Below are 27,643 nucleotides of genomic sequence, written 5' to 3' on the forward strand. Positions count from 1 at the left end.
TGATGTGTTCTAAGCACAGCATTAAGTCCGAGGGGTGGGGTAGGATGAGAAGGTTACACCACTCCGTAGATTCTCGATTGACACCCATCCCTTGAGGTTCGTCCAAACTTCTGGTCCCATGGGGGTCAGAATGTCTGGGGGATCGAGGGCCTGACTCCAATCGGACTCAAGTCACTCTGGGATGGGAGTTCTTCTCGTTTTGAGAAAGTTTTGTGGAGATTGGTGTCTAGAGTCATTCCCAGATACACCAGTCTTCTGGGAGGGAAGTAGGGAAGACTTCCACAGGTTTGCCTTGATCACTAGATCATGGTAAAAAGACTTCAGAAGTTCCAGTGCTAAGGCAAGGTTGCCACCGAGTCTGCTAAGGTCAGTCAGTCGTCCAGAAACGGAGGAGACAGAAGCCGATCCTGTGAGACAAAGATGGTTGTAGTGGGAAGACCGAAGCACAGTGCCCTGAACTGGTGTTTCATGTTTGTCTAGACTGAATCTTCAATCCTTCCTAGATGGATGGTTTGGGCCTTGAAGTATGTGTCCTTTAGGTCCAGTGTGCAAATGAAGACCTGAGGTCTTAGCCCTTGTTCGAACTCCAACATGGTGTGGACATCGACCCAAAGGGACAGCTTCTTGCGGATCCTTTCGCATGGGAGATTGTTGACGCTGGGGTCTTGACACGTGGCGTAAAGGATCGGACGCGATACCCTGTATAAGGATTCTTCCCTGAGAGAGATTTCCTTTAACTGGTAGAAGGAAGGCAACGCTTAACCCTACCATACGCCCTGATGGGATTGATGCTATTCCTTAGAGTAGAATCAATCTGGCAAATGTTAATCAATGGTTAACGGTTGGGTATCGTGGTTACCTCGCAGTTGGAGAGTGCTCACAAGTAGTCCCCTGTCGACAACACGCTGATGAGGGTTGTCGATCGTTTGCCGATCACTTTAGTGGGTTGGTGTGATGGCGTATGGCCAGTAGCGAGAAGTGTGGTGTATACCTTCTGATCTAGGGAACTACAGGCAGAGGTTGACTAGTAAGTACGAGTCATGAACTGCTGGCGAATTATCGATGATCGGTGAATCGGCGGTCTGTGAGCCGATGATGGTAACTGACAGGCAGATGAAGGCTGTCTGGTCAGTCAGACAAGGTAGGTTGGCGATAAATGAGTTGGTAATCTGCTTTGAGAGCCCTGAGAGACAGCAGAATGGTTTAATGATAGTCAGCTGGTGTTGGTAAGCCAATGATGATCAGAGATCAATCGCGGACCGGTGATCGGTGAGCTAGAGATCAGCAAGCTGACTATGGTCCCTCCTGGTTGGTCCGAGATCAGCAAGCTGACGATGGGCTGGTCAGAGATCAGCGAGCTGAGTTCGATGATCGAAGAAAGATGAGCTACCCGTCAGTGATCTAGTGATCAGCAAGATGATGACTGGTTACTGACTAGCAATCGGTGATTGGCACGCTAGCAATCGGAGATCATTAGTTATTGGATGGACTAGAGGTCAATGATCAGAGCTGAGCTACCAACTGGCGATCTGGTGATCGGCGAGCTAGCGATCAGCAAACCATGAACTAGCCATCAGCAAACAGTGATCTAGAGATCAGTCTGTTGATGCTTTCTTGTTTGCTAATGGTGGTACTGTCAAGAAAAAACTTCAGAAGAGACAGGGACCAAGGATTCCCCGTTTTGATTCCCCTTGGAAGATGGAATCTTCGGGATCTTGAATCCTTCTGTGAAGCCTCTTTCCTCTTTTCCCGGTGGCCATGTTATGCGTTTGCGGGGAGAGGAATGGGGCAATGGTGACCTGTCCAAAAATTTTTATTCTTTTTTGCCTATTGTGCGAGTGTGCAGGAGTACTGGAGTGATGGCACACAGGATGATGCTGGTGCTCAGTTTCTGCTGGAGCACAGTTTTCAGTGAATGCGCATTAGAGCGCTGGAGAGCAGGCAAGCGCTGGCGCACAGGTGAGCGCTGGCGCACAGGTGAGCGCTGGCGCACAGGTGAGCGCTGGCGCACAGGTGAGCGCTGGCGCACAGGTGAGCGCTGGCGCACAGGTGAGCGCTGGCTCTTTGGCAAGAACTGGCGTATTGGCAAGCATTGGATCTGCGAGCACTGGTTCTTTGGCAAGAGCTGGCGCATTGAATTTGAGACCGCAACTGCGCAGGAGAGCGCTGGTCTAAGAGCGCAGGAGAGCGCGGAAGAGCGCTGACGAACAGGCAAGCGCTGGCTCTTTGTGAAGAGTTGGCGCATTGGCGAGCCAAAGTGAGCAGGAGGGGGCTGGATATGAGAGCGCATGTGAGCGCTGGCGCGCAGTAAGGCACTGTGTAGGGCTTTAGAATGCGCAAAATCGCGTGACTGGTTGCACAAGGGCGGGTGCATGGGCACGTGATTGCGCGGTGCACGCGTGGAAGACTGCTGGTGCGTTCGCACGGAAGACTACTGGTGCGCACGCGCGGATGACTGCTGGTGCACACGCGCGGAAGACAGCTGGTGTGCGTGCGCAGAAGACTGCTGGTGCGTGCACGTGGAAGACTGCTGGTGCGCGCGCGTGGAAGACTGCTGGTGCGTGTGCAGAAGACTGTTGGTGCGCGCGCGGAAGCAATGGCGCACATGATAATGCTGGCGCGCATGAGCGCGGGCGCGTAGGAAAGCACTGGCGCGCAGGTGCAGGAGATCATTGGCGAGCAGGAACAATCCACAGAAGAGTCCAGGACCGAAGTCCAAAGACTAACTGCAGCGTAAGGTAGCGCTGGTACGTCGGCAGGTCAGCTAGCAGGACAACCAGGAACTGGGATGAGCCCTTTGGAAGGGCGAACATCCAATGATGGGGACCGTGAAAGGTCCCCAGAAGAGTCCAGGACCGAAGTCCAAGAACTAACTGCAGCACAAGGTTGCGCTGGTAGGTCGGCAGGTCAGTGACCTTTCTCAGTCTTGTTATCCTGTCGTCTGATGGGAAGGCTTTGTGGAGATTGGTGTCTATGAAGCACAGAAGACTTCTCGAGATTTACCATGATCCCCAGATCCTGGCAAAGTTTCAGAAGTTTCTCTTAGTGTTGAAGAAGGGTTGACACAGAGTCTGCTAGGATTAGCCAGTTGTCCAGTTAACGGAGGAGACGGATGCCAATCCTGTGTGCCCAAGATGACACTAGGGCAAACACTCTGGTGAAAACATGGGGTGCTGTGGAAAGACTGAAGCACAGCCAGGGCTGCCAGATTCTCCACACTAGGCAACTCCACGCTCAGCGGTGCCGCTGATTAGTCCCAGTTTCACACTTGATAACGTTTGTCAGTTACACTATATTGAACTGAGGAGGAATGTGCTATCATACTAATTGATTTGTCTTTATGTGTTATAATATGCACAATTTTACAATATAACTAATACTCACAGGGATAATGAGAAGGACTTCTTGTTTGATTCAGAATTAGGATGGTTATAATTCTGAATTATTCCCTCATTATGAACTTGCAGTATTGTCTCTGAATAATGTACATTATATTCAGATACCTATTAACGTTGCATATATATATATATATATATATATATATATATATATATATACATATATATATATATATATATATATATATATATATATATATATATATATATATACTGTATATATATATATATATATATATATATATATATATATATATATATATATATATATATATATATATATATATATATATATATATATGATTAAATTTTGTCATTATTTCAAGTTGTCGGATATATTTCGATTGATATTGTCTTAATACTTGAGTTGACTTTAGAGAAAAGGTATAAGGAAAAAAACGTATAAACAACAGTAGTCTATTTGATAAGGAAAATTGAAATAAACAAAATAAATAAAGATTATGCCGAAGAATAAACATAATAACGAATGTAAATGCGCAGTAAGGATAACATAAGTATGAAAAAATATAATTTATTATGAAGGACTAGTAACAATAAGTTAATAAATGATAGATATTTCCCTTATATATATTAGTATTTGCCCACAGGTTTATGATGTAATTTAGTTTGAATTGGTGAATACGTACAAAGTCAGTTTATCTTTATAAGAAATATAGCCTAAACATTATAAGCATGAGAATAGTTTTTTTTCTAGAGTATTGGTAATGTATAAAGGGTATACACACAAATATAAATTTTAAAAAACTTACAAGTGGAATTTCATCTGACAATCCCCCCCCCCCCCCCAACACTATTTTTCTTTATACATATTTCTGACTGCGTTAAACATTTCATCATTAACTTTGAACCGGGCACAGCCTCCATATCTCTTGACTTCTTCTGACACAGCTATAAGAGCAATTATTGATGGTAATTGTAAAGAATTCCTAATCTTTGTCTTTATGAGATTAACTTTACTGAACACTCTCTCTGCATAAGCATTTGATGTTGGTAAAGATAAAATATGTAGAGCAAAATTTGACAATGCTGATAATATTAGATTAGCCTCTTCATCTTTTAAATTGCCCAATCCTTTATAAAATGTTTCTATATTTGTCTCGTGCTTTAAATCTTCTGGTATTTGTATGAAATCTAAACTCCGCCATTCATCGTCTAACTTCTGGTTATTTTCTACATCTACACCTATTCTTGGGACTAATTTGACTAAATCCTGTAGAGATGGCATTGCTATTCTTGATTGATAATCTAATGATTTATTTATTGACAAAAACGAAACCATCTTCCACAAAGGGTTGTCCAGATCAAACCTTTTCCTGATTGCAATACAAACTGAAACACAAAATTTTCTGCATCTGTTTTGAACATCCAGTAACATTTCAGGATTTTTAAGGATTCTTTCTGAAACAAGATATGAAGTTCTGCTCCCAGATAAAGTTGGTTAAGTGGAACATAGTTGCTTTCATTGCATGGATCAATTGCCATTAATGATTGTTTCTGAAGAATGTGTGGCTGACAAAAAGTACCCAATATTGATCTATATAATTTTGTTATTTTGTCAAAAAGCAAATGGAATGTGGGGTAATTTCTTTGAAAGAGTAAGTTGAAGTCATTAAATTTTGGTAAAATGTAATCTAAAAAGGTAAAATATAAAAAGACAGCAGGATCTCTCATCCTTTCATCTATCTGGTGTACTACTGTCAACCGTTCTCTACCTTCAATTTGACTGAAGTACAAGGTTAAAGGCTGCCACTGCTCTAGAACTCTTCTAACTGCTTCATGTAACGAAAGCCAACGCGTTTGACTGGGATGGAGTATTTTGTGAGGCTTAGTATTACAAAATTCCTGAGAGAGTTTAAAATCATACTGCCTTTTTGAACTATGGGCAAAAAATGTATATATACTGCGAAGCAAATCCTCACAGTGACGGGGTAGAGTTTTGGCAGCCCCTGAAGAACACAAGTGAATAGAATGGTATATACATTTAAAGACAGTAAGTCCAGGCAATAAGTGTTTAAGTCTGCTACATAGGGAATTATGCTCGCCCATGATATTAGAAGCACCATCAGCTGCAAACCCTATGAAATTACTAAGGGGGATGTCATACTTTGTTAATGTATTTATCAGTAGGGAATATAAATTTTGTCCAGTAGACCCTTGGGCATTATTGTCTGAGTCATATATATTAACAAGGTCTAGCATAGCAGTGGTGATTTTTTGCACAGAGGAATCATAAAAATGATATTTTGATTATAAAATAAATATTTGAATATACTTACCCGGTGAATATATAATAGCTGACGTCTCGGACGGCTCGACAGAAACCCAAAAACTCGCGAGCGATCCCCGTGAAGGTTGCGGGTGTGACCACCAGCGCCGACTATCGGCCAGATACCGCATATACTTGTAAACAGCTCCAGTTCTTCTCATCCCGCTGGGTCTCTATCGGGGAGGAAGGGAGGGCCTTTAATTTATATATTCACCGGGTAAGTATATTCAAAAATTTATTTTATAATCAAAATATCATTTTTAAATATTAAACTTAGCCGGTGAATATATAATAGCTGATTCACACCCATGGTGGTGGGTAGAGACCAGTATTAATACAATAAAGGCGTATATGCTTAGAGTTTTTGACAATTATATCATAACAAAACCCAATTAAATATAGGTACCTGGTAAGGAAGCTGACTCTGATGATTACTCTGCCTTATTAGTCCGCTTTCCTCACGAAGCCCAGCCATCCTCTCAGGATGCTGAAAGACTCCCAGGAGCTGTTATATCCAGGGCGACCACCCATACAACAGGACCTCATCAAAACCCTTAATCTGGGCGCTCTCAAGAAACGACATTTGACCACCCGCCAAATCAAAAAGGATGCGAAAGACTTCTCAGCCTTCCGTACAACCAAAAACAAGATTAAAAACATTTCAAGAGAAGATTAAAAGGATATTGGAATTAAGGGAATGTAGTGGTAGAACCCTCACCCACTACTGCACTCGCTGCAACGAATGGACCCAGAGTGTAGCAGTCCTCGTAAAGAGTCTGGACGTCTTTTAAGTAAAATGTAGCGAACACCGACTTGCTCCTCCAAAAGGTCGCGTCCATAATACTTCGCAGAGATCTGTTTTGCTTAAAAGCCACGGAAATTGCTATAGCTCTTACTTCGTGTGTCTTGACCTTAAGTAAACAGCGATCTTTTTCACTTAAGTGAGAATGAGCCTCTAGGATTAAAAATCTAATAAAATACGATAAAGCATTTTTAGACATAGGCAATGAGGGCTTCTTAACGGAGCACCATAAGGCCTCAGATCCACCTCGTAAAGATCTGGTACGAGCTAAATAAAACTTAAGAGCTCTAACTGGACACAGTACTCTTTCAACCTTGTTGCCTACGATTTCTGATAGGCAAGGTATATCAAAAGATTTAGGCCAAGGACGAGAAGGCAGTTCATTTTTGGCCAAGAAACCAAGCTGAAGCGAACATGTGGCTTTATCTGCAGAAAAGCCGATGTTTTTACTAAAGGCATGGATCTCACTGACCCTTTTAGCCGAAGCCAAGCACACCAAAAAAAGCGTCTTGAGGGTGAGATCCTTCAGGGAGGCCGAATGTAATGGCTCAAACCTGTCGGACATTAGGAACTGTAGGACCACGTCTAAGTTCCACCCAGGAGTTGCCATACGACGCTCCTTAGAGGTCTCGAAGGACTTAAGGAGATCTTGGAGATCTTTATTATTGGACAGATCTAAGCCTCTATGTCTGAACACAGAAGCCAACATGCTCCTGTAACCCTTAATAGTGGGAGCAGAGAGGGAGCGAACATTTCTCAGATGCAGGAGAAAGTCTGCAATTTGGGCTACAGAGGTATTGGAAGAGGAAATGGATGATGACTTGCACCAGTCTCTAAAGACCTCCCACTTCGACTGGTAGACCTTGATGGTAGAAGCTCTCCTAGCCCTCGCAATCGCTCTGGCTGCCTCCTTCGAAAATCCTCGAGCTCTTGAGAGTCTTTCGATAGTCTGAAGGCAGTCAGACGAAGCGCGGGGAGGCTTTGATGAAGACTCCTTACGAGGAGCTGCCGTAAGAGATCCATCCTTAAAGGCAGACTCCTTGGAACGTCTACCAGCCACTGAAGTACCTCTGTGAACCACTCTCTCGCGGGCCAGAGGGGAGCAACCAACGTCAACCTTGTCCCTTCGTGAGAGGCGAACTTCTGCAGTACCTTGTTGATGATCTTGAACGGCGGGAATGCGTACGCGTCCAGGTGAGACCAGTCCAGCAGAAAAGCATCTATATGGGCCGCCTCTGGATCTGGGACTGGAGAGCAATAGGTCGGGAGCCTTTTGATCAACGAGGTGGCAAAGAGGTCTATGGTGGGTTGGCCCCAAGTCATCCAAAGACTCTTGCACATGTCCTTGTGGAGGGTCCATTCTGTGGGGATCACCTGACCTCTCCGACTGAGACAGTCCGCTAAGACGTTCAAGTCCCCCTGGATGAATCTTGTCAACAGGGAGATGTCTCGATCTTTTGACCAGATGAGGAGGTCCCTTGCGATGACGAACAGTGTGTGGGAGTGAGTGCCTCCTTGCTTGGAGATGTACGCCAAGGCTGTGGTGTTGTCCGAATTCACTTCTACCACTTTGTTTCGTAGAAGACTCTCGAAACTCGCCAAGGCCAAGTGAACAACCAACAGCTCCTTGCAGTTGATGTGCAAGTTCCTCTGATCCGACGTCCAAAGACCCGAACATTCCAGACCGTCCAGAGTCGCTCCCCAACCCAAATCCGACGCGTCTGAGAACAACACGTGGTTTGGGTTCTTGACCGCCAGGGACAGACCCTCTCGCAGACTTATGTTGCTGTCCCACCAGTTCAGGCACGTTTTTACTGGCTCGGAGATCGGGATTGACACAGCTTCCAAAGTCTTGCCCTTGTTCCAATGGGAGTCTAGATGGAACTGGAGAGGGCGAAGGTGAAGTCTCCCTAGTGAGATAAATTGTTCCAGGGATGACAGAGGAGATAAATTGTTCCAAGGATGACAGAGTCCCTAGGAGGCTCATCCAACTTCTCACTGAGCAACGGTCTTTTTTGAGCATGAGGCGGACTTTGAGCAGGGCTTGCTCTATCCTGGTGGCAGACGGAAAAGCCCGAAAAACTAGACTGCGAATCTCCATCCCCAAATAGAGAATCGTCAGGGAGGGATTCAGTTGAGACTTTTCTAAGTTCACCAACAGTCCCAACTCCTTTGCCAGGTCCAACGTCCATTGAAGGTCCTGCAGACAGCGATGACGGGACGATGCTCTGAGAAGCCAGTCGTCCAGGTACAGAGAGGCTCGAATTCCCGATAAATGAAGGAATTTTGCCACATTCCTCATGAGCCTCGTAAACACGAGAGGAGCAGGGCTGAGGCCGAAGCACAGTGCTTGGAACTGGTACACCACATTCCTGTAAACAAACCTCAGATATGGTTGAGAATCTGGGTGTATAGGAATGTGGAAGTACGCATCCTGCAGGTCGAGAGAGACCATCCAGTCTCCCTCTCTGACCGCTGCTAGGACGGACTTCGTGGTCTCCATCGTAAATTTTGTTTTTACAACAAAAACGTTGAGCTCACTGACATCCAGCACTGGCCTCCAACCTCCTGTATGCTTTGGGACTAGGAAGAGACGGTTGTAAAATCCCGGTGATTGAAAGTCCGAGACTTTCACCACCGCTCCCTTCTCTAGCAACTGAGACACCTGCTGAAGTAGAGCTTGTCTCCTTGACTCCTCTCGATACCTGGGAGAGAGGTCTAAAGGAACTGTTACTAGAGGAGGTCTGCGTACAAAAGGTATTTTGTACCCCTCCTTGAGCAACAACACAGACTCTCGGTCTGCACCCCTCTTCTCCCAGGCCTGCCAGAAGTTGTTCAGTCTGGCCCCTACCGCTGTCTGAGGACGTGGGCAGTCAGACTCTGCCACGGGAGGACTTGGATCCTCTCCTCTTGCCTCTTTTACTGTCGGCACGAGCACCTCCCCTACTGGGGGCTCTGCCACGAAAGGGCGGGATAAACCTCGTCGCTGGGGTATCGATCTTGGGTCTTACGACATAAGACGATGAAGGAGCACCCTTAGGAGCAGACGTAGCCATCAGGTCGTGGGTATCCTTCTGTACCAGAGAAGCCGCAATATCCTTGATCAACTGCTGAGGAAACAAGGCAGATGACAAAGGGGCAAAGAGAAGCTCCGACCTTTGACAGGGAGTTACTCCTACCGAAAGGAACGAGCAAAGAGTCTCCCTCTTCTTCAGGACTCCAGCCATAAAGGTAGCGGCGAGCTCATTGGAGCCATCACGGATGGCTTTGTCCATGCAGGACATAATAAGCACGGAAACATCCTGGTCGGCAGACGAGATCTTCCTGCTTAAGGCTCCTAGAGACCAATCTAAGAAGTTAAAAACTTCGAAGGCCCTGTAAACCCCTTTAAGGAGATGGTCAAGGTCCGAGGAGGACCAATAAACTTTCGAGCGTCTCATGGCCAGGCGACGGGGAGAGTCTACGAGGCTTGAGAAGTCTCCCTGGGCAGAGGCAGGAACTCCCAAGCCAAGAACTTCTCCCGTGTCATACCAGACGCTCGCTCTAGAGGCAAGTTTAAAAGGAGGGAAAGCAAAGGCCGTCTTCTCCAAACTCCTCCTGGTGATCAACCAGTCGCCTAGCAAATATAAAGCCCTCTTAGAAGAGCTAGAGAGCACTAGCTTAGTAAACGAAGGCTTGGAAGCAGCTAGGCCTAGCGCAAACTCTGACGGAGGCGAACGAGGAGCAGAAGTTACAAAATGGTCTGGAAAAAGATCCTTAAAAATCAGCATGATTTTCTTAAAGTCCATAGAGGGCTGAGCAGCTTTAGGCTCTTCTCCGTCTGACAAAATGCCCAAAGGAATATCAGTAGGCGGAGGATCAGCAACTTCCTCATAAGAAGGAACCTCGTCTGACAATTGTCTAGTCTCATGAAAAGGAGAGACCGGCCGCGGCGGCAATGCTTGACAGGCAATGTCAACAAGCAAAGGAGCAGCAGTAGTAGTAGAGGAAGCGACGTCACGTCGCTGCTGAAAGGACTGAAAACCTTGTGACTCCAACAACAACAACAGGAGTTGATGGACGCTCGACGTCACGTCGGAACTGCATTGACTGCCTAGAATGAGCAGTCAAAACAACCTTAGACTGCGGTGATTGACGCTCAACGTCAAGTCGAGGCAACTGAGCTGGTTGGCGAACGTCCTGAACGTCAACACGAGACTGCGGCAGCGGCTGAACGTCAACACGAGACTGCGGCAGCGGCTGAAAGTCAACACGGGACTGCAGCGAGGGAGGATCCATGTCACGTGACTGTCGTGTCAAACTACCGACATCACGTTTCAAAGTGCTAACGTCAAAAGGACGAGTAAAAGCTCGTTTTGGCGGCTGAAGGCCAGAGTCTCGATCAGCGTAACGGAGCGAAAGATCATCGAGACCTTGCTCAGCTTGATACCCCTCCATAAGGGAGGCAAGCTTAGTCTGCATGTCCTGCAGGACAACCCATTTAGGATCAACGGGAGTCGGAACGGGCCAAGGCGATGGTAACGTCTGTGAAGGCAAAACATGACAAATTCGAAGATAATTTGTATTTTTCCTAACCATACAAACCTTAGCTATTTACAAAGGGTATTACTTTTAGCGTAGCTGAAATGGCGAGCCATTAGAATTTAACGAGGGTATATTACCCCCGCGCTAGTTAGCGGGGGGGGGAGGGTAGGGGAGTGGTAGCTAGCTACCCCTCCTCCCCCTCACACACAGGTGAATACTCACTTTCACTTAGAGGTAGGACTTGTCTTGGGGGACAGGGCTGGCGGGCAAATATGTGTAAATAGCTAAGGTTTGTATGGTTAGGAAAAATACAAATTATCTTCGAATTTGTCATTTGTTCCGTAACCGAAATACAAACCACGCTATTTACAAAGGGTGACTTATCCCTTAGGAAGGGTGGAAAGTCCCCAGCCATACTGGCTTTGGCTTTACCCGGGGACTCAGAATCCGAGTGAGTCGCACTCGAGAAAAGGAGTCCCTGCACCTCACAAGTTCCTTCCTCCGCAAGGAACCATGTGGCCTACGTAAGCTTGTGTGTGAAGGAAGAAGTGTGACCCGTCCTAGGCAGTTGACCTGGAGTTCCAGAAGGAACTCTGGGTTAGGACGTTCCCAATACCACCTCGTCAGTGTATGGGGGACGCGACAGTATTGACTCAATACTCGGAACACAAGGAAGCATGGTTTACCTGCAGAGGTTCGAGGTCAGCTATGCAGAGACCAGGATGCTGCTTCCCCGTAGAGGGGATGATGAAGAAAGAAGTAAGGGCCAGATATACTTCTTTCGTTCATGCAGACTAAAACCTGATAACAATGCCCTCAACCTTCTGCTACCTGTCCAAAAAGGAGCCTGAGGTTAGACCAGCTGTTGTGTAGCCACCACAGAGCGATAGAAAACGTACCGAGACTCCTATGGGTCACGCCCTGCAGGAAGCAGGCTGCAAAGGTCATTAGACGCTTCCAGACTCCAGCTTGTAGCACCTGCGTCACAGAGTAGTATTACTCGAAGGCGAGGGACGTTGCGATGTATCCAACATCGTACTGTAGGGCGACGTGACGGGGGAGGGTCTGGAGACAGGTCGAGATGAATGTCCTTGAGTCCGGGCTGAAGAGGTATACTGGTGACTCTCCCCCCATGTCCTCCTTGTGCTCCCAAATCGGTTGCAACTGAGGACAAACTGCAGCTGTTCCCAAAGATAACCTCTCGATTCCTTTACTGGCAAGAAAGAGAAGTTCTTGGGACATCAGATACAGAATGGAGACTCGAAATCTTGAATGAATCGGACCGAAGGGCCGGGACCCTCAGATTCTGAGTCTAGCCAACAACTCAGGAGCGAGCCTGAATGTTGCTTTCCCCTCTCCCTTAGAAAGGAGGGAGTAGTAAGAGACCAAGAAGATTGCTTACACACTGGCCGTGGCCAGAGTGAGCAGAAGACCCAAGGCGGAATACAATCCGAGGCCTGTCGTAAAGGGTCTTGAGAAGATCTCTTAAAGGACTAAAAGTCCGAGCCATGCTCCAAGTTGGAGGTCTTCCTCCGACTAGGGCAGGGACGATCGTAGCTTCGCATGAGCGAGGATTGATCCAGCGGGCAGGAAAAAGTTATTCCTTTAAGCCTGAAGGTCAGGGAAAGGCTGAGCGACAGGCTTCATTGCCGAGAGCGGAAAGGAGTTTCCTCCCGCCGAAAGGCAATAAGACCGTTATTGCTGGAGAAGAGGCCTCAAGGGAAGAGGTATATCTCCCACGGCACCAACCACCTTAGACTCTTCACTTTGCCTGGGAGACCCCTGTGGAAGACTATCGCCGAAGACGCGACCTCCGTACCGCGACTGTAGCGGGTTGTCTCTTCTTGAGGAGGAAGCGTAGTGTCTCCAGGCATGAAGCCGAAGCGACGCCCCGGTTCGGGAGAGATGTCGCAGTGTGGTTGCTTGAGTAGTCTGCGCCGTGGGAGAAGCTCTCCCGGGAGTTCCGTCAGGGGAAGCAGAGGGTCCAGAAACCGTTCTGCGCATAGTCCCAGTGGAGCTCTCCCATTGAAAGGTTGACAGACAACCTGGTCTTGTTGAGACCCATTGTCCACAGACAAAAAGGAGGGAAGACGCAGGCGTCGAAGTTGTCCCACCATCACCGGAATGCATCTTGCCAGAGTCTCGGGGTCTGAGACTGGGGGAAAGAATAGCGGAAGCTTGAGGTTCCAAGCTGTCGCAATCAGGTCCCCCAGACCAGCACTTGCTGGTTACCCAAGGTCAAAGACCCCCAGGTACACTCTCTCTACGAGGCTCTGCTCGGATAGTCTGAGAGAAACATTCCCCTGCCTGGAATGAGCGAGCCGATGGTGGTATTGAGAGAATCTCAATCATCCCGGTATCTCTACTGCAAGATGTGAAGGTGTGAAAATGCGTCCCCTGATGGTTAGAATGAAGTCGACGTGCAACGGGGCGACTCGGCAGGAGCTGTAGGATCTGAAGAGGGGCCAGACTAAGGCCCTTAAGCCTGCCTGAATGATGGAGAGGCATCCTTCAGGTCTTGACCATAGGCCTGGACCGGAACATGCCCCCCCCCCCCCTTTCCTTTGACGAGTCCGAGAACCGCATCAAGAATGTGGGGAAAGGACGAGAATATCCACTACCATCAAGAGGCTCCATAGGTCAAAACCCATTGCAGGTCTAATAGTTCCACTGGTCCCCTAGGGCCAGGGAGTCCGGTTAAACATTGCCTGAAGCCACCGGAACTTGGATCGCCCCACATGGAACTTATCCTGAGGCGACCGTTCGGACTATAGACAGGTCAATGAGGAAAGGAGAACTAGGAAACGTTCCAAGGTAGGGCTGAAAGCTCTGCTTGACTGAGAACAGGTACTGCGACTCTCCTCAGTCTTGCCACAGTCAACCGAGAGGAAGGCTAGGAGGATGTGGTAACAGAATCTGGCGTCCCCAGGTGGTCACCCATCCAAGTACCGACGTTGCTTAACCTCGCTGGACGGACGAGAAGCGGGGTTTCCAACGTGGTAAGGCCGTTGACTCAATATCATGGCCAGATACTCCAGATGTTGAGGCAGAGGAAGAGAAGGCTCCAAGCAAAATACCATGAGCCCACACTCATGGTAAGCATCCGGAAGCTTGTCCCGGCGCTGAAGAAGGTCGAACCCGAGCCTACCGGAGTTGACCAGCCCTCCAAACAGCAGAGGAGGCGGAAGCCTGCACCTGAGCGGCCAAGAGGAAGGCAGGGAGAGTTCTCTGGGGAAACAAACCTGCTATGCCACGGCGGGATAGCCACACTGCATCATAAGCAGGAATACTTGCAGTCTAGGCAGAATTTGACGAGCACCCTGGAAGATGGATGGAATGGAAACTGAAAGTACCCGTCCTTCCAATCCAGGGTTTAAGGAGTCCTGTCGCCTCGTTACCAGTCTGATCGATTCTGCTGGTCTACGCTGGCCGAAGTTTGTTCGACAAACTTGATCAGGGCTGAGAGGTCGACTACGGACATCCCCTCTCAGATCCTTCCTTATAAGAAAGGATCGACTGAGGGGGCCGGGGGTGAAGCCGTCGATGATCCTAAGGAAGACCTTCGCCTAAGGTATGGATCATTCTGCCCAACCGGGCAACTCTGCTGACGCTATGGCAAGAGGTTCAGAGACACTGAATTCGCTGACAGAGACGGCAGGCGCGATATCCTTGGCTAATCACAGAGATTGTGCGGGAATGGGCATCGGGAAGCTGTCATTCGGATGAGTAACCTTAAGCATCCTTCCAGCGAAAAACCTGCAATCCTAGAGTTCGTGAACTCCTTTAGGACTATGCCCCCCCGGGGGAGTCTCGCGTGCCATCTGTTCCTGACAGGAGGAAACTGCAATTGGACACCTTGTCCCAGTTGTCGTAGCCGATAACTTAGGCCGACGTGGTTGAAAGAAAAGGGCGCTGGAGCCCTGCAGAGTCTGGAAGAAAGCGCCTTGGAGGAGTGAAACCGGAAGTCTATTTCCTCCGCACAGCAGCTGTCTAAGTCTCTGTCCTTGGGCACAAACAAACTCTTCTCAAGGATGGAAGGGTGTCTGAGGTCGTCGACCTCCACAGATGAGACACCCGAAGGAAGCCCTCAGTCAGCGCGTCCAGATGGTACAACATCGAGCTTGTCCGCAAGTTAGATACTTAACGACGAAAGGCCAAGGTGCCTGAGCTCGAGAGGAGGAAAGTACCCTTGATCTTCCTGTAGCTTCCGTGAACCAAACCTCGGGCCGTAACCGAGGAGGGAAAGAACCTGGTAAGCTCCCAGAGGAAGAGGTAAGCAGTCACCCCTCGTCCGATGGAGAAATCTCGAACGGAAAGCCCCCCCGCCAAAAATCCTTCCAGGTAATGACGGGGAAGGGCTAACCCAGGTTCAGGAAAGAGGAGTGTTGCTCAGATCTCCCTTAAGTTTCTCCTATTTTTGCAAGTGCCATGCTCTGCGTTTACGGGGTGAGGCCGTGTTCTGGAAATACGCTCCAGAAGAACTCGCCAGGCTGGTCATGCTGCGAAAACCCCATTGGGAATCGTGGTCGCAATCGCCCTGGAGCTCGCGCGACGGAAATTCAAAGATTTTCGCGTGGGCGAACGTGGAAGCGCTCATGCGCGGTAACGCAAACGAAGGTGAGCGAAGGAGCGCAGAAGGAGGGCGAGCGTGGTGGGAAGGGCGAGAGCTGGTGGTCGGCGAGCGATAACCCATAGACGAGCAATGGATACTGCAAGAAATAAGCCGACATTTGTGCGAAGAAACACTGTAGGTTCGCGCAACGGAACACCATCCGTCCGCGCGATGGAAAAACCGTTGGTTCGCGCGTGGGCGAACATTGGAGAGCATGAGCGTAGACGTGTAGGCACGTGGGAGCGCGGGCGCACGGGCGAGCGGTCGCGCGGGCGCGCAGGCGAGCGGTCGTGAGGGTGGGCAGGTGGATGAGAGCGAGTCCAAGGCGGCGAACGCAAGCGTTAGCGTGATGGCGAGGAAACGCGCTGCCCCGTGGGCGAGGAAGACCGCTGGCGATATGGATCAACAAGCGATCGGTGGTGAGCTGGTGAGCGCAAATGCGCAGGTTGGCGATGGCGCGTTGTGTTATGCCGACGCGATGGTCGAGCAGTTTGCGAAGGTGAGCGATCGCGAGCAGCCTGTGCAGGAGGGCGATCGCGAGATGGTGATCAGCATGCGCCGGGTCGCGCGATGGTGATCAGCATGCGCCGGGTCGCGCGATGGTGATCAGCATGCGCCGGGTCGCGCGATGGTGATCAGTATGCGCAGGGTCGCGCGATGGCGATCAGCATGCGCAGGTCGGCGGTCGCGCGATGGCGAGCAGCATCTGCAGGTGGGCGATCGCGCAATGGCAAACAGCATACGCAGTTGAGGGTCGGGCGATGGTGATCAGCATGCGCAGGGTCGAGCGATGGTGATCAGCATCCGTAGGTGTGCGGTCGCGCGATGGCGATCAGCATCCGCAGTTGAGGGTTGCGCGATGCCGATCAGCATCCGCAGTTGAGGGTCGCGCGATGGCGATCAGCATCCGCAGTTGAGGGTCGCGCGATGGCGATCAGCATCCACAGTTTGAGGGTCGCGCGATGGCGATCAGCATCCGCAGTTGAGGATCGCGCGATGGCGATCAGCATCCGCAGTTTGAGGGTCGCGGGATGGCGATCAGCATGCGCAGGTGAGCTAGTAGCTGGCGAACCATGTTCCTTGAGAAGTGTTGGAGAACGTTGGCGTGCCGGCTGTAACACACGTGGGCGATCCGGAGATCGCCGAGAGACAGGTGATTGCTGGCGAGCTGATGATCGCTGACGAGCAGAAGGCTACGCGTGGAAGCCTGCGCAAAGAAGAAGAGTCCTTGACCCCGACCTGAACCGAAGTTCTAGATCGCGAGGGCGAACGTGGGCGCACAGGGCGCGTAACAGGAACCAACAGGAACCGCAGGGATGATCATCTTGAAAGTGCTGACAAACAGGAGAGCGCTGATGAGCAGAAGAGCACCTGTGTGCTAACACTGAGCAGGAGCAGGAGAGAACACAGCAGAAGGGCGCGCAGGGAAACCCTGACACGCAAGGGAAGAACCCCCGTGGGGGCAACCCTTTGCCCCGAAGGGATCGTTGTCCGCCGGAAGACTGATGTCCGTCGGAAGACCGCTGTCCGTCGGGAAGACCGTTGTCTGTCGGGAAGACCGTTGCCCGTCGGAAGACGAGATCAGACTGTTGTCCATCTGCACCAAGGCGGAAGATCGAGAAAAAGGAGTTGTAGGCTGCAAACGGAGATCCAAAAAGGCGCCTCAAGCACCCTTATAGGGAGATGAGAGGCCCTTACGACGAGGCGACGGTGGGCCTTACGGCGAGGGAGGCCAACAGCAACAGCAACAGAAGAAACCTCCGAAGAGGAGTCTCTATGAGTGTACTCTCTCGCGAACGAAAGAGAAACACTTCGTGGAAGAGACTGGTCAGCCAGTGACCTAAAAGGAGCAATCCTCCGAAGAGGAGCTCCTGCAGTTGCCCAGCCCCTTGAGCAAAACTGCAGGTGCGACCGCTCAGCACCAAGAGCATGGTCGCACGAAAAAAAGGCAAGAGAAGAACCCCCCAAAAGGGGAAAAACTCAAGCCTGGACAAGAAAAACTTCCCTCGAAAGGAAAGTTACCCGCCCAAGGAGGCAAGTCTCCTGAGAGTTCTAAAATGAACTGGAGAGCTGTCCATCGTCACGGGAGTACTGTACTTCCAGTAGAAGGAGACACGTCCCTGACGAAAATACAAGGGGGGAGGCAGCAACAGCCGAATCCCCAGGACTCAACCAGACAGCTCACACCGTTGCCATATTACAGAAACGAACTAGATCGGTAACTGTAAAAAAATAAAAACAAATAATATTAGTACACATTCATTCCCCCGGGAAGGCTCCGAAGAGGAATCCCGAGGGAAAGGAACAAGAATTACACAACAGGCACATGCCCTCACAACCACTTACACTCGCGGAAGGAGAGCTGTAACCAAAACAGAATTATAACAATTATAATTATGTAACTATGTAATTATGTAATTTAAAAATGAATGAACACTAAAGAAAGAACGAAAACCACGAAAGGAATCGTTCTACAAGCTGAAAAACAAAAAACAACTACAATTAGATTCATAACTAATTGAGACAAACGTACGGCGTAGCAACCCCCCCACACAGAAAGGAAGCTACAAGGCCGTAGTAACACGTAGTAAAAAGGGTGAACGACCTCAAGAGAGAGAGAGAGAAAGACATAAGTCAAACTCGATCGCCACCCATAAAATTACGCCGTGGTGGCCTAACTGCCGAGGCCTCCACGTAGATATCGTACACTACACACACAAAGCTGAAAAGGAAACTTACTTATTTCTATACTCAAATATATATACAAACATGAAAACATGTTTACATATATATAGAGTAAAAGAAAAGTAAGCGATTAAGTAAAGACAAAACAAACAATGGCTGCCAAGCGAGGACAAAGACAGAGACGTCTGTCACAGTCCGAGCCAAAAGTGAAAGTGAGTATTCACCTGTGTGTGAGGGGGAGGAGGGGTAGCTAGCTACCACTCCCCTACCCCCCCGCTAACTAGCGCGGGGGTAATACACCCTCGTTAAATTCTAATGGCTCGCCATTTCAGCTACGCTAAAAGTAATACCCTTTGTAAATAGCGTGGTTTGTATTTCGGTTACGGAACAAATTGCCTTTACCGAGACCCTCGGACCCCGTGTTACGCTTACGTTTAATAGGCGAACAGTCTTCCGACGACTGCAAAGGGTCAGAGCTGTCCCAATGGCTACAGCCAGGACGCTGGACCTGTCCTGAAGGGACTGACTTCCGCTTCAAGGGTCTAGAAACCTTGCGCCAAGGTTTCTTTTGCGAAAAGCCTTCGGATGACGAGGAGAACACAGCCTCGCTCGTCTTATGGTAAGGGCGATCTTGACGAGACACGCCCGATACCAAAGAGGGAACGTCTGTACGTTGGTTAAAGCCTCTCGTCCCCTTAAGTCCTATGACATTACTTCTCCCTGGTGCAGGGGAGCCTGAAAGAGGTCTCGGACTGGGGGAGCGACAAGCACGAACAGACGAACCCTCGGTCGCAACACTAAATACACTTTGCGCACTTATCACTTTATCACTACGATTTTCTGATTTGGCACTCTGACACTTTAATAACTTCACATCTGACATGAGTTGGTTACGGTCCGATGCTAGGGACTCAACTTTCTCGCCAAAAGCTTGAATCGCACGAAACATATCACGCATGGACGGTTCATGAGTGCTAGTAGAGGGTTCAGGAACAACTACTACAGGGGAAGGATTAGGTTCAGGGGCATGGGAGGAGGAAAATTCCAACGACCTAGAGGAGCTTCTCCTCACCCTATCTCTCTCCAGCTTACGAGAATATTTATCAAATTTAAGCCAGTCGAATTCCGACAAGCCCACGCACTCATCACACCGATCTCCTAATTGGCAGGATTTACCCCAGCAATTAGAACAAACGGTATGTGGGTCGAGAGAGGCCTTGGGAAGACGTTTGTTACAATCCCTAGCATTACATTTGCGAAATTTAGGACCAGGGATAGGAGAAGGGTCAGCCATATTGAACAGTCAAAGAAAATCCAAAACAAATCCAAAGTCATCAACAATAAACACTAGCCAAAAAAGGGTTCAAGAGTTTTAATTGAAGAGAAAAACACCCGTCACAGCGAAAGCTCAAAACAACCAAAATAAAGTACTTCACCAAAAATGACGAAAACTCAAGGTCAACAGCGAGCGGAATCAACTTGTCGATGAAACCGACAGAGAAGAACTGGAGCTGTTTACAAGTATATGCGGTATCTGGCCGATAGTCGGCGCTGGTGGTCACACCCGCAACCTTCACGGCGATCGCTCGCGAGTTTTTGGGTTTCTGTCGAGCCGTTCGAGACGTCAGCTATTATATATTCACCGGCTAAGTTTAATATTTAAAACCTAACAATTACAGCACAGGACTTAATTGTACTCACATCCGTTGACTCATCCATGATGACAGAAAATTTGCTGGTCCTCAACTTTTTTGCTAGGCTATTTGTCACGGTCCTCCCCATGGTTTTGATAACATCCGTACACTTTGTACGTTTCATGGATAAACTTTGAGCTATGGCCGAGTCTGGGAACATCCTTTTCATCAAATCCATCAAATTGTCAGCAGTAGTGAAAGGCAAGTTATGTTCTGCAATGAAACACGCAAATAGAATGGTAGCCATTACTACACCATGGGGTGTTTTTTCATTTATGTTTTCTTCCAGCTCATTCTGCCCAAGATCAAGCTCGCGTTCCTTTTGAAGATGAATTTTACTGATGCTATGCCTTTTGATTGATGTTAATTCGGCATTAAATGCTTTTTGGCAGGCAGTGCAGAAAGCCCTCTCTGGGTCTCCTTCAACCTATTTCAACCATGGGTGAAAATCTGGCTGTATCCATGCTTCTCTGAACTTCCACTTACCAGGCATATCTAGCTGTAAGCAATGTTTCATTGAGATGTGACGGCATATGTAAAATAAGAATAAAGAGGGAACCTAATTAAAATTCAACAGATAATATACATACATATTTGACTTCAAATCGTGAACCTAGTTCCAAATTTCTATGACAGGTTAGAGTTTTGGCAGCCTTTAAAGAACACAAGTGAATACAGTGGCATGTAGCTTACATTTAAAGACAATAAATACGAGCAATAAGTTCTTAGGTCTGCTACATTTCTTTCACAGTATTAAGATCAGTGATATAAGGCATTATGATTACATCTTCCTAGCGAAAATATTATGATGGAATCAGCATCGTTTTTACAACAACGAGGAATGGGCCTATGATGTATCGTAGGCTAAAACTCAGCCATATAAGTCTATGTAAGGAAATAATTACCACTGAATTGAGGAATGCTGTTCCTTTAGAGAAAATTTTATAGCATGACATCATAACCATACAAATATAGTGAAAACTATGACCATTAATAAAGGAAAAACCGATATAGATTAGGCCTAGGCATACCGTAAGCTAAAAGCCTTTGGCTTATAAGTTTACGTAAGGAAGTAACTACTGTATTTTTAAACCCCTACATTATATAATGCCATTACTATAGATAAATTATCATAAACGTGACATTACAATGACAAAACTCAATTTTATTACTATATAAAATTATTCATAGCAATTAAAATTAACAATGGAAGTACGAACATAGATTAGGAACATCGATTAGACTATGCTATATTGTATTTTAGGCTAAGATTTTAGCCATTTACAGAAAAAGAATATATAATTCGTCCATTTTAAAGTATCATAGTAGTGATGTGATGAAATTAATTTTACACGAACATCACTTTTTACATTATTACAGAGCTTTGTATAGCGCAAACCATTAAAATGCATTCATAGAAGAAAATTAAAGTTATGAAACGACAGTATGAGTAGGTAAGCCTATTTCATATAATCCTCACAGTATTTTGTCTACAGAAATTGCAAAAAGATAGTCACATGAAAAAGAATAAACTTTTAGATTTTTCTTAAGCTGACGAATCAATTCGTCAAAAGGCAACTGTTGTGTGGCAATTGTAATTAATTACCTCAACACTGATTCAAGAATCAGTCTTTCAATGAGTCGGCAACATCAAGCGCTGAACTCCAGTGAGCCCCCTAGTCCCATAGCATCCACACTTTCATAGACTTTAACATTATTGTAATTTTTTTTAAAGATATCACGGGGAAAATAAATAATAAAACACTCATATTAATTATTTATTACTTTTTATTACATTTTAATCGACATACATCATCTCTTTACAAAGTGTGGAATTTATTAACACTCGGATTCCACACTCCACACTTGATCAAGATGTGGAGCAGATGAGCCGTATTGATGACGTAAATTCCACGTTTCGGCAGCCCTGAGTACAGCACCTTGAACTGGTACTTCCTGTTGTCTAGGCTGAATCTTAAGTACTTTCTTGAAGACGGATGGACTGGGATCTGGAAGTACGCATCCTTTATGTCCAATGTACACATGAAGTCCTGAGGTCTGACTGCTAGTCTGACCGTGTCTGCCGTCTCCATGCTGAACGAAGTTTGTTTGACAAACTTGTTCAGGGCTGAGAGGTCGATGACTGGTCTCCAGCCTCCAGACGCCTTTTTTACAAGAAAGGGTCAACTGAAGAAGCCTGGGGACTCGTCGAGGATCTCTTGGAGAGCGCCCTTCTTCAACAGGGTCTGGACTTCTGCCTGAATGGCCTGCCCCCTTGCCAATCCCATGGCAAGAGGGTCTATTGACACTGGATTCCTGGTCAGGGGAGGTAGAGATGTTATGAACGGGACGCGACATCCTAGACGGATCATGGAGATTGTTCAGGAATCGGCCCCGAGTTGCTTCCACCTGTCTGAGCAACTTTGTAGGCATCCCCCCACTGGTGGACACGCAGGGGGAGTGCCTATCCTAGCGTTGGCAGCCTCGGCTGCTCCCTCTAGGATTCTTTCCTCCCCTGGAGGACTTTTTGCCTTTCCTGTCATTGACAGGAAAGGGCTTATTAGACACCACTGTCTTCGCTGCTGGTTTCATCGTTATGGTCTTGGTTGGACGGGACTGCTGAGGTGCTGGAGGTTTATAGGGCTTAGTTGTTAAAGCCCTATGGAAGAGGGAGAGTCTCGATGAGACTTCCTCCACCTCTCAGCAGCAAGTTCCACGTCCGTAGGCTCAAATAGATGGGCCCCCACTAGGGAGGAATGTCTGAGCCTATTTATCTCGACGCTTGGGACCTATTGGTGGAACCTCTCAGACACTGCATCTCAACATTTCAAGATAGTATTTGCCCACAAGTTCGAGACTTGGTGGGCAAGAAACTCGATCATGCGAGTGCCTGAGAGTAAAAAGGTCTCCATTGCCTTCCTGGTACGCTCCTTGGAAAAATCCTCGGATCTTATCAGGATACCTAAGGTCCCTAACCAGATGTCCAGCCACGAAGTAGCTTGCATAGCATACTTAGTGACCTTTTCCTGGTTAATGACTTCGGTTGCCGAGAACGAGACCTGGCGGTTGGAGAGTCCCTCAAGAGGGACTCCCCTGGTTAGCTATTCCAGAGAATGGTGAAGAGGAAGAGTTGAACTGGGTTCCTCCAGGATCTCAAAGTACCTCCTTTGCTGTACGCGAGGAAGTGGGAGGAGCTTGTTCGTAGAGCCGGCACGGTTGGAGGAGGCAAACTCGGGGAGCTGTTGGGAGACCTTGTCCTTGGTACTCTTCAACCCTTGAGACCAGGGAAGGGCTGCACTGGTCTTTGAGGGTTTCTGAGTGCCGAAGACGTGGTCTAAGACCGTGTCTTTGCCCTCTCGAGGAGGTATCTCTGGGTCGGAAAACCCATTGAGAACCCTAATTAGAGTCAGAACCTGCCAGAATGCATGTTCTGATTCTTGTTGGTCTCCTCCTGATGTAGGACTCGCAGCGAAGTCTCCTTCTATCCCCAAGAGCTCTTCTTGTGGCGAGTCGCAAAGTTTTGGAGTCTCTGGACTCATTCCGGGGGAAGGAGGTATTTCTCCAACATCGAAGGTCTCAGTGCCATGTCCCTCCTAGTCTCAGATTGAGGGGAACTCTCCGCATGAAGGGAGGTTTCCCCCAATGGTGTGATGGAAGAGTGTCTCTCATCGCGCAGTTCCCTTGGTGACGGATGGTCTTCATCCGACAGGGAGGGAGAGTATCCCTGGGGAGAAACTGGAGGGACATGCCTTGATAGTCTGCACAGAGTCAGCTTCACCCTTGGGGAAGTGACCGCATTGGAAACTCCTCTTTTCCTATTACAGTGATTCCTCGTAGGGAACCTTCGGTCTCATTCCCCTCCCCGCAAGCGCATTACAGCGCGCCCTGCGGGAGAAGGGAAACAGGCACAAGAAGAGGAGTTCAGGATCTCTAAACTGCCTTCTAAGGCGGACCCACCTATTACAGTGATTCCTCGTAGGGAACCTTCGGTCTCTTTCCCTTCAGGGGATCTGTCTGACATTGCTTCAGTCACTCAGCAGCCTTGGTTCAGTGCCTGAGTCAGAGCTATAACACAGGCATTCAAGCCCGTCCTGTCTGACCGCTCATCAGAGCAACCTATAGGTCTGGACTCAAGACACGGAACTATGGCTTCCTCTACCCCTTTGAAGAGGTCTGTCTGTCTGTATAGATTACCTTACCTTAGAGGTCTGTCTGTCTGTATAGATTGCCTTACCTTGTCTTACACAAGGTAAGGCAATCTATACAGACAGACAGACATCTTCAAAGGGGTAGAGGAAGCCATAGTTCCGTGTCTTGAGTCCAGACCTATAGGTTGCTCTGATGAGCGGTCAGACAGGACGGGCTTGAATGCCTGTGTTATAGCTCTGACTCAGGCACTGAACCAAGGCTGCTGAGTGACTGAAGCAATGTCAGACAGATCCCCTGAAGGGAAAGAGACCGTCTGTATAGATTGCCTTACCTTGTCTTACACAAGGTAAGGCAATCTATACAGACAGACAGACCTCTTCAAAGGGGTAGAGGAAGCCATAGTTCCGTGTCTTGAGTCCAGACCTATAGGTTGCTCTGATGAGCGGTCAGACAGGACGGGCTTGAATGCCTGTGTTATAGCTCTGACTCAGGCACTGAACCAAGGCTGCTGAGTGACTGAAGCAATGTCAGACAGATCCCCTGAAGGGAAAGAGACCGAAGGTTCCCTACGAGGAATCACTGTAATAGGTGGGTCCGCCTTAGAAGGCAGTTTAGAGATCCTGAACTCCTCTTCTTGTGCCTGTTTCCCTTCTCCCGCAGGGCGCGCTGTAATGCGCTTGCGGGGAGGGGAATGAGGCGATGGCGACCTTGCCGGGTGTAGATCCTGCGCCTATGGCTGTTGGTGTGCGTGCGGGAGAATATTGGCGCGGACGCGCATGAGAATTTTGTGCGGGAGAGTATTGGCGTGCGTGCGCAGGTGAGAGTTGGCGCGCAGGCATGTGGTGGCACGCACGCTTGTCTCTGTGCGTGCACACGGGAGATATTTGGTGCGCAGGAGAGCGCCGGCGCGCCGGTGAGAGTTGGCGCGTAGGTGAGGGCTGCAATGACCCTGCTGTCTCACCTACAGTGTGTTTGTGCACCGGAGAATAATGGCGCGCAGGTTGGCGCGCGGGGGATCGCTGGCGCGTGAGAGATAAATGGTGCACTGGCTGGTGTGCGGGAGAGCGCAGGCGCACAGGAGAGCGCTGGCGCGCAGGAGAGTGTTCGTGCATAAGAGAGCGCTGGCGCGCACAAGTGTTGACGCGTAGGAGAGCGCTGGCGCGCAGGAGATCGTGGGTGCGTTAGCACAGGGCGGGTAGTTGCAGGAGAGCACTGGCGCGCAGGTGAGCGCAAGCACGCTGTAGAACGCTGGCGCGTGGGCGACCTTGGGTGTGTGAGCGCAGGGTGCACAGGTGAACGTGGGCGCGTAGCGCGCAGGAGAGCGCTGACGTGCAGGAGAACGTTGGCGTGCAGGCGCATAAATTTGCTGCCTTCTATGAGGGCGAGCAGGTGAAGGGGCGCGCCGAAGCGCTGTAGCGTGAAGAGCAGTCTGACGAGCTGCTGGTGAGCACTGAAGTTCTGTCGGATGGCAAGCTGCAGGGCAATGGCGCGCAGCTGCGCACTTTGGTAGAGCTACAATAGTCTCTACCGGTGACAGGAACGGTGATGGCAGGTCGGCAGGTCTGGAGGGTGGATGGTCAGCGTGCCCTTTTCAAGGGCGATCATCCACCGAAGGGGATCGCGAACAATTGGCAGAGAGGTCCAGGGCTGAAGTCATAAGACTAGTTGTAGGAGTAGTGACGATCGATGAATGCAGGTCAGAATGCAGCGGAGGCTCCTCTACAGGGGACGGCTGGGACGACGATGAACCAAAGAGGCGCCTCTTCACCGCTGGTGAAGGGAGACCTCTAAGGCGAAGTTACATTCCGACGAATGCGCCCTCTCGGGGCCGTTGGATCAGCAATCTGACCATGCGCCGCAGTAGTCCTCCAAAGAGGAGTCTCTATAAGTGAACTCCCCCGAGCAGGAGAAACACTTACAAGAGAAACAGACGTTGAACTTAATTTCCCCCTCGAAGGATGTTAAGGAACGGGGGAAACTAAGTCAGCAGCAACCGCTGTAGAGTCTGGAGTGGCAGAGGAGATGGATGATACCGCATGAGACACCTCTGACACAACAACGTCGACAAGGGTCAGGGGATCTACCTCTGACAACGACAATGATTGCTTAACAGAAGCACCCATGCGGATGAACTGTAGCAAGGCTTCCTTGGAGAGCAGACCCGTAAGCCCCAAGGAAGACCAAATCTGTAAGAGGGGAGTTAGTGACAAGGCCTCACACAGGGGGAGAGGTGGGGCTGCTTCGCTAGGGGAAGCAACATCATCTCTCGAGAACCAGAGTTAGCCGATATTAACTTAGTCTACGCTACTACTTGACAGTCTCTCGTAAGTGACCGAACGAGTAGGAGTTTCGAAGGAGGGTCGGGAGATGGAAGAAGAGGCCTTGGGTTTTTCTTCCTTCAAAGAAATTTTTGAAGGAGAAATATCCCGCTTGGACTTCTTCTTCTGCCGTCGCGCAAACCTCTCCCACTGGGAGGAACACCACTCCCTACACTCATTGCACTTCTTTACACTATCACACCGTTGACCTCTGCATGAAGAACAAAGGGTGTGAGGATCAGTCTCCACTGCCGACATAAATGAACTACAAGGGCAGCCGGACAGTCCAGGGCAGGCGCGCATGGTAGCAGAAGTCAACTTCACACAACCACTAAGAGAAAAAGAAAAAACAAAAGTCATTAATGGCTACCAATATTCGGCGAGGATGAAGAGCGGCAACGTCCGTTCACCATCTGAGTCGAAAGCAAAGTGAGCTCAATCACAGGTGTGTGAGGGGGGACGGTAGCAAGCTACCTTCCCCTACCCCCGCTAACTAGCGGTATATGTAGTTAACCCTCGTTAAAAATTAATCGCCCGTCATTTCAGCTACGCCAAAAGTGATACCTCTATCAAATAGTGTGGTTTGTATTCCAGTTACAGAACAAAAGGAATTTTGTAAAAATTTAAAAGAAATGGATTAAATACTTAGCATCGGGAAAGCGATCGGCCCATAATCCTCGTTCATGAAGCTTGAGGATGTTGCGAGTTGAGTAAGATCTATTGCACGCCTTTAATGTGTTGTAAGTCATATAACATCTCTTGTCAAGTAAGTTTAATCCCCTTGATAACATGTGTGGGGATTGCCTGAGATATATCACAAGCCTTGTAGTGTATGACATGGATGACATCTGAAAATATATTTCATTACATATTAATATTATAAAGTAGTAAAAAATAGAATTCCTATGATAAAATTCATTATTGCTATACTCAACTTGAGGATCATACTGCTTCTTTCTCTCTCTTGAACTTGTTTAAGTGTAGACAACCTCAAAATAAAAACTTCCCATTTTCTCTCATTGCCAAAAGCGTCCACACTTATGGAAGTCATCTATTAGATGAATAAGATGATACTATTATTATTATTACTATTATTATTATTATTATTATTATTATTATTATTATTATTGTTGTTGTTGTTGTTATTATTATTATTATTAATTGCTAAGCTACA

The 27,643-nt window shown here is 48.4% G+C and overlaps 2 protein-coding genes across 2 annotated transcripts in view; both read right to left on the reverse strand.

Annotated features, from left to right (window-relative positions):
• TyrRS-m (Tyrosine--tRNA ligase, mitochondrial) overlaps positions 1-27,643 on the reverse strand; it is a 106,145-nt gene that overhangs the window by 76,375 nt on the left and 2,127 nt on the right. Inside the window, exon 2 of the mRNA XM_068388725.1 lies at positions 27,115-27,317. Within this exon, the coding sequence (XP_068244826.1) occupies positions 27,115-27,317 (203 nt within the window). The remainder of the gene's footprint in view (positions 1-27,114; positions 27,318-27,643) is intronic.
• On the reverse strand, positions 4,677-20,462 carry LOC137654802 (uncharacterized). The gene is made up of 2 exons (XM_068388753.1): positions 19,974-20,462; positions 4,677-5,654 (listed from the first exon to the last, which is right to left on the reverse strand). The coding sequence occupies exons 1-2, from the start codon at positions 20,247-20,249 to the stop codon at positions 4,677-4,679; spliced, it is 1,254 nt and encodes a 417-aa protein (XP_068244854.1). The 5' UTR covers positions 20,250-20,462.

The sequence above is a fragment of the Palaemon carinicauda genome, chromosome 15 (assembly GCF_036898095.1).
Source record: "Palaemon carinicauda isolate YSFRI2023 chromosome 15, ASM3689809v2, whole genome shotgun sequence".
Lineage (NCBI taxonomy): Eukaryota > Metazoa > Arthropoda > Malacostraca > Decapoda > Palaemonidae > Palaemon > Palaemon carinicauda.

What these genes read in the sequence shown, in the direction of transcription:
- LOC137654802 (XM_068388753.1), bottom strand. Translation starts at nt 20,249, where the DNA reads ATGGCTACCATTCTATTTGCGTGTTTCATTGCAGAACATAACTTGCCT. An exon ending in CCTGTGCTGTAATTGTTAGG is followed by an intron (nt 5,655 to 19,973) that starts TTTTAAATATTA and finishes TCAAAATATCAT; the next exon opens with TTTTATGATTCCTCTGTGCA.